We start from the raw sequence: 7612 nt of genomic DNA, 5'->3' as shown, positions 1-7612 counted from the left end.
CAGCCTGTCCCCTGCTTTGGAGCTTGGTGTGATAGTATTGTGTTGGGCTCTAGCCCACTGGCCCCTGTGCGTATGTGAATAAAAGTATATGGTTCTGTCAGTGCGTTCTGATATTGTGAAACATTCACTGTGAAAATAAAGATTGTTTATTTCTTTTCATTCTGTGTCTGCCTGATCAGTGATCACAACAACTTTGGGTACATTGGGTACAGTTGGGACACAAACCTCTCTATTACACGCGGTCGGGTTCCTCCTATCCAGATGGTGGCGACAACGCGCCCAGTAGCTGCTTCACCAATCGCCAAAAAACACTGAGGAAGTAAGGAAAGACGCTGCAGGTTTCTAGCCTGAAAAGCTAAGCTATTTGCCCCCGCTAATAATTTTTAAATTAAATGACTTCCGACAGTTTTAGATTTGATTCAGCTAGAAATAATAGCTCTGTGTGTGCTTGATGATTTAAAACGCCTTCCTGCTTTAAACCCTGAGGTAAGATAAACAGACGTGTGGCTGTGTCCCAAATGCAGCTATACTTCACTACTGAAGGGCACTAGGTAGAGCAGGGAAACAGGCGCGTGCGCACCCTATGTAGTGCACTAGGTATCCCTCCGGGGGGGATTTGTGTGCGGCCCTATCGAGTTGTTTTATTGATATTGTTCTAATCTGTTCCCGAGGCATGTTCTCTTAAATAAATAAAGTTAATCAATAATATTTGGTGTTTATTGTAACAGTAGTGTTAATAATAATAATTGGTGTTTATTGTAGCAGCAGTGTTAATAATAATTGGTGTTTATTATAGCAGTAGTGTTAATAATTATTGGTGTTTATTATAGCAGTAGTGTTAATAATAATTGGTGTTTATTATAGCAGTAGTGTTAATAATTATTGGTGTTTATTATAGCAGTAGTGTTAATAATAATTGGTGTTTATTGTAACAGTAGTGTTAATAATATTTGGTGTTTATTGTGACAGTAGTGTTAATAATAATAATTGGTGTTTATTGTAGCAGCAGTGTTAATAATAATTGGTGTTTATTATAGCAGTAGTGTTAATAATTATTGGTGTTTATTATAGCAGTAGTGTTAATAATTATTGGTGTTTATTATAGCAGTAGTGTTAATAATAATTGGTGTTTATTATAGCAGTAGTGTTAATAATTATTGGTGTTTATTATAGCAGTAGTGTTAATAATTATTGGTGTTTATTGTAGCAGTAGTGTTAATAATTATTGGTGTTTATTATAGCAGTAGTGTTAATAATTATTGGTGTTTATTATAGCAGTAGTGTTAATAATAATTGGTGTTTATTGTAACAGTAGTGTTAATAATATTTGGTGTTTATTGTGACAGTAGTGTTAATAATAATAATTGGTGTTTATTGTAGCAGCAGTGTTAATAATAATTGGTGTTTATTATAGCAGTAGTGTTAATAATTATTGGTGTTTATTATAGCAGTAGTGTTAATAATTATTGGTGTTTATTATAGCAGTAGTGTTAATAATAATTGGTGTTTATTATAGCAGTAGTGTTAATAATTATTGGTGTTTATTATAGCAGTAGTGTTAATAATTATTGGTGTTTATTATAGCAGTAGTGTTAATAATAATTGGTGTTTATTATAGCAGTAGTGTTAATAATTATTGGTGTTTATTATAGCAGTAGTGTTAATAATTATTGGTGTTTATTATAGCAGTAGTGTTAATAATAATTGGTGTTTATTGTAACAGTAGTGTTAATAATATTTGGTGTTTATTGTGACAGTAGTGTTAATAATAATAATTGGTGTTTATTGTAGCAGCAGTGTTAATAATAATTGGTGTTTATTATAGCAGTAGTGTTAATAATTATTGGTGTTTATTATAGCAGTAGTGTTAATAATAATTGGTGTTTATTATAGCAGTAGTGTTAATAATTATTGGTGTTTATTATAGCAGTAGTGTTAATAATTATTGGTGTTTATTATAGCAGTAGTGTTAATAATAATTGGTGTTTATTGTAACAGTAGTGTTAATAATATTTGGTGTTTATTGTGACAGTAGTGTTAATAATAATAATTGGTGTTTATTGTAGCAGCAGTGTTAATAATAATTGGTGTTTATTATAGCAGTAGTGTTAATAATTATTGGTGTTTATTATAGCAGTAGTGTTAATAATAATTGGTGTTTATTATAGCAGTAGTGTTAATAATTATTGGTGTTTATTATAGCAGTAGTGTTAATAATAATTGGTGTTTATTGTAACAGTAGTGTTAATAATATTTGGTGTTTATTGTGACAGTAGTGTTAATAATAATTGGTGTTTATTGTGACAGTAGTGTTAATAATAATTGGTGTTTATTATAGCAGTAGTGTTAATAATTATTGGTGTTTATTATAGCAGTAGTGTTAATAATAATTGGTGTTTATTGTAACAGTAGTGTTAATAATATTTGGTGTTTATTGTGACAGTAGTGTTAATAATAATAATTGGTGTTTATTGTAGCAGCAGTGTTAATAATAATTGGTGTTTATTATAGCAGTAGTGTTAATAATTATTGGTGTTTATTATAGCAGTAGTGTTAATAATTATTGGTGTTTATTATAGCAGTAGTGTTAATAATTATTGGTGTTTATTATAGCAGTAGTGTTAATAATTATTGGTGTTTATTATAGCAGTAGTGTTAATAATAATTGGTGTTTATTATAGCAGTAGTGTTAATAATTATTGGTGTTTATTATAGCAGTAGTGTTAATAATTATTGGTGTTTATTATAGCAGTAGTGTTAATAATAATTGGTGTTTATTATAGCAGTAGTGTTAATAATTATTGGTGTTTATTATAGCAGTAGTGTTAATAATTATTGGTGTTTATTATAGCAGTAGTGTTAATAATAATTGGTGTTTATTGTAACAGTAGTGTTAATAATATTTGGTGTTTATTGTGACAGTAGTGTTAATAATAATAATTGGTGTTTATTGTAGCAGCAGTGTTAATAATAATTGGTGTTTATTATAGCAGTAGTGTTAATAATTATTGGTGTTTATTATAGCAGTAGTGTTAATAATAATTGGTGTTTATTATAGCAGTAGTGTTAATAATAATTGGTGTTTATTATAGCAGTAGTGTTAATAATTATTGGTGTTTATTATAGCAGTAGTGTTAATAATAATTGGTGTTTATTGTAACAGTAGTGTTAATAATATTTGGTGTTTATTGTGACAGTAGTGTTAATAATAATAATTGGTGTTTATTGTAGCAGCAGTGTTAATAATAATTGGTGTTTATTATAGCAGTAGTGTTAATAATTATTGGTGTTTATTATAGCAGTAGTGTTAATAATTATTGGTGTTTATTATAGCAGTAGTGTTAATAATAATTGGTGTTTATTATAGCAGTAGTGTTAATAATTATTGGTGTTTATTATAGCAGTAGTGTTAATAATTATTGGTGTTTATTGTAGCAGTAGTGTTAATAATTATTGGTGTTTATTATAGCAGTAGTGTTAATAATTATTGCTGTTTATTATAGCAGTAGTGTTAATAATTATTGCTGTTTATTATAGCAGTAGTGTTAATAATAATTGGTGTTTATTGTAACAGTAGTGTTAATAATATTTGGTGTTTATTGTGACAGTAGTGTTAATAATAATAATTGGTGTTTATTGTAGCAGCAGTGTTAATAATAATTGGTGTTTATTATAGCAGTAGTGTTAATAATTATTGGTGTTTATTATAGCAGTAGTGTTAATAATTATTGGTGTTTATTATAGCAGTAGTGTTAATAATAATTGGTGTTTATTATAGCAGTAGTGTTAATAATTATTGGTGTTTATTATAGCAGTAGTGTTAATAATTATTGGTGTTTATTATAGCAGTAGTGTTAATAATAATTGGTGTTTATTATAGCAGTAGTGTTAATAATTATTGGTGTTTATTATAGCAGTAGTGTTAATAATTATTGGTGTTTATTATAGCAGTAGTGTTAATAATAATTGGTGTTTATTGTAACAGTAGTGTTAATAATATTTGGTGTTTATTGTGACAGTAGTGTTAATAATAATAATTGGTGTTTATTGTAGCAGCAGTGTTAATAATAATTGGTGTTTATTATAGCAGTAGTGTTAATAATTATTGGTGTTTATTATAGCAGTAGTGTTAATAATAATTGGTGTTTATTATAGCAGTAGTGTTAATAATTATTGGTGTTTATTATAGCAGTAGTGTTAATAATTATTGGTGTTTATTATAGCAGTAGTGTTAATAATAATTGGTGTTTATTGTAACAGTAGTGTTAATAATATTTGGTGTTTATTGTGACAGTAGTGTTAATAATAATAATTGGTGTTTATTGTAGCAGCAGTGTTAATAATAATTGGTGTTTATTATAGCAGTAGTGTTAATAATTATTGGTGTTTATTATAGCAGTAGTGTTAATAATTATTGGTGTTTATTATAGCAGTAGTGTTAATAATAATTGGTGTTTATTATAGCAGTAGTGTTAATAATTATTGGTGTTTATTATAGCAGTAGTGTTAATAATAATTGGTGTTTATTGTAACAGTAGTGTTAATAATATTTGGTGTTTATTGTGACAGTAGTGTTAATAATAATTGGTGTTTATTGTAACAGTAGTGTTAATAATAATTGGTGTTTATTATAGCAGCAGTGTTAATGAGTGTTGATCTCTTTTCAGACCTGTTAGAATGAGTTCAGACAGAAATTTCTCCTCCTCTCAGGATCCTGATGCTTCCTCACAGGTAAAACATAAAGACAGAATATAATAACTTTTATAGTTTGCTGGCAGCCTGCAGACCCCCCACCCCCCACCCCCCTTTAATCACCTGGTTGTGTTTCATGAACAGTTGTGTGCGGATGTGAAAACAGAGACTTCAGGTAGAGGGATGGAGCTCCATGTGAAGCAGGAGGAGACTCTGGAGTCCAACGTCTACCACCATGGAGATGATTTTGACAACACACCTGAAGTTATCTCCATTAAAGAGGAAGAAGCTGACAGTGAATTCTACCTTTGTAAGATATCAGGGCTTCTCTAGATCTCTGTGACACTAATTATTATGTCCTACACACTATAAATGTCATACTGTGATGTCGACTCTCTGATTGATGTTTCTACTGAAGGTCTATTTCTGAAGGTTTCTACTGAAGCTATTGTAGTTATTCTGAGAAACTGACAACGACTGGGCTACAGACCTGAAATCCTCATTGTGTAAAATAATTATAAAGGGCAGGTGTTACAGTAAGGGTGCACGGTGTCTTAGTGGTTAGCACGTTCGCCTCACACCTCCAGGGTTGGGGGTTTGATTCCCGCCTCCACCTTGTGTGTGTGGAGTTTGCATGTTCTCCCCGTGCCTCGGGGGTTTCCTCCGGGTACTCCGGTTTCCTCCCCCGGTCCAAAGACATGCATGGTAGGTTGATTGGCATCTCTGGAAAATTGTCCGTAGTGTGTGATTGTGTGAGTGAATGAGAGAGTGTGTGTGTGTGCCCTGAGATGGGTTGGCACTCCGTCCAGGGTGTATCCTGCCTTGATGCCCGATGACGCCTGAGATAGGCACAGGCTCCCCGTGACCCGAGGTAGTTCGGATAAGCGGTAGAAGATGAGTGAGAGAGAGTGAGAGGTGTTACAGTGGATTACTGCTTGTGTAAAATGGCCAGAAAAACATGTAATAAAAGTGTCTATAAGGAACTTTCATCAAACAGTGTTCCTATCATCACTTCACTTGCCTGAGAAATCTGGAATATCTGGGGATATAAACATCATCTGACGTAATGGATAAAAAAAGTAAACCTGAAAGATCGTGTTACAGTTTATTAAAAATAACACTGGTTAATTTTTCTTCCATTATGTTTTCTCTACTTCCAGATTGTGAATTTTGCAAATCTCACTTCTTCAACAAGTGTGAGGTTCACGGTCCAGCGCTCTTCATCCCTGATACTCCTGTTCCCTTGGGGGTCACTGACCGAGCCAGACAAACTCTTCCTCCTGGACTAGAGATTCGGAATTCCGATATTCCTGACGCAGGTCTGGGAGTGTTTAATAATGGGGAGATTGTTCCAGTTGGTGCACACTTCGGACCCTACCAGGGAGAGCTGGTGGACCGAGAGGACGCCATGAACAGCAGATACTCCTGGGTGGTGAGTTATTATGAATTTATTATGAATATTAAAAGTCTTGTTTTGGGTTGAGTGCAGTACATTACTGTGGGGCAACAATGGGGCAGTGGTGGTACTTTCATTCAACTCGCTCCAAACCTTATTCTGAAGAAGAAGCTCATGGATTTTAACTACTGTCTCCATGTAATAATACTGATTGTTTTCCAGTGATGATATTGTATAACATCCAACCGTCATATATTTTGCATAGGAGCTAGGGCTGGGCGATATGACTGAAAACTGTATCACGATATCAGTGTTTCATATCGGTCGATATCGATAATTATTGATATCTTTTATGACCCATTTAAAATAAGGACCAGGAGAAAAAGAGAGACTTTTCCTCTTTCATTTACAATTTCCTCGCTCGCTGCGGCTCATTTTCTGCTTATCAGTCGCCGGTTACTGAAGAGGAATCCAGCAGACCAGCACGACACAACGATATGGCGCAAACAAACATGATACTGTTACATGATTGGCTGTTTGTGTCACTCCCTACGTTGCTAGGTTACCAGAGAGTGAGTGCTTTTGTTAATGCAACCAAACCTGCTTCCCAACCTCTGTTTCCTTCCGACAAAGAATAAAAAATATAGAACGTTTTATTGAACACATTTTTTATTGATATCGATCACGTGTCTATCGCGATACATATCGTTATCGTTTTATCGCCCAGCCCTAATAGGAGCTCAACATTTTAACACCTCAATATTTAAGTATAAGTTGCACTGGATATCAAAAGTCTACACACACCTAATAAACTGACTTTTTTTTTTTTGGTGATGTACAAAGTTTTTTAAGTCATTCCACAGGTTTTCTTTTGAATATAGACCTGGTCTCTGACGAGGCCATTTCAAAACATTGATCTACTTCAGAAGCCATCTTCAGGAATCTAACAGGCTTTGTTATCTAATAGGTTTTGTACCAGAATAGTTCAGTATTTGGAGCTATGACTCCCTCTAGCTTGACTGCCGAATAGACGTGAAGCAGCCTCACCAAATAATGGTGCTGCCACCAGCATGCTTCACAGATTGCATTGTGGTCTTGAGGTGTCACAAAAATCTTAGAGATCCAGATGATCTTGGGTTAATCAGATGAAGGCACCAAAGTTAGAAGCTTAATATAACGGTATATGTGGTAGGGTAACGTTTAAGGCGGTGGCTTACCAATCAGAAGGTTGTGAGTTCAAATCCCATGTCCACCAGGCTGCCACTGCTGGGCCCCTGACCAAGTTAAAAAAGTACATTGGAGTGCTTAGACATACCAAAAAATGTATTAACAAATAAAATGTAAATGTGTAAATTATTTGCAGATATCACGACGTGGTCAGTGTGAAAAATATGTAGATGCCAAAAGAGAGATGCATGCTAACTGGATGCGGTGAGCTAATTGTTGGAAATTTCTTCGTACTTTTCTTTATTTGTTGTAAATATCTTTCCACCAGTCACTGTTCTCTCCCCATGACATTTTATT

The 7612-nt window shown here is 33.1% G+C and overlaps 1 protein-coding gene across 1 annotated transcript in view; it reads left to right on the top strand.

Annotated features, from left to right (window-relative positions):
- Positions 1–294: 294 nt before the first annotated feature.
- Positions 295–7612, top strand: part of LOC132849780 (zinc finger protein 585A-like) — a 36190-nt gene continuing 28872 nt past the window's right edge. The window contains exons 1-5 of the mRNA XM_060875640.1: positions 295–486; positions 4668–4731; positions 4837–5002; positions 5853–6124; positions 7452–7519. Of these exons, the coding sequence (XP_060731623.1) occupies positions 4678–4731; positions 4837–5002; positions 5853–6124; positions 7452–7519 (560 nt within the window). The 5' untranslated portion in view covers positions 295–486; positions 4668–4677. The remainder of the gene's footprint in view (positions 487–4667; positions 4732–4836; positions 5003–5852; positions 6125–7451; positions 7520–7612) is intronic.

This window comes from Tachysurus vachellii, chromosome 8, assembly GCF_030014155.1.
Source record: "Tachysurus vachellii isolate PV-2020 chromosome 8, HZAU_Pvac_v1, whole genome shotgun sequence".
NCBI classification, from domain to species: Eukaryota; Metazoa; Chordata; class Actinopteri; order Siluriformes; family Bagridae; genus Tachysurus; species Tachysurus vachellii.
This window is presented reverse-complemented; position numbering and strand designations above follow the sequence as displayed.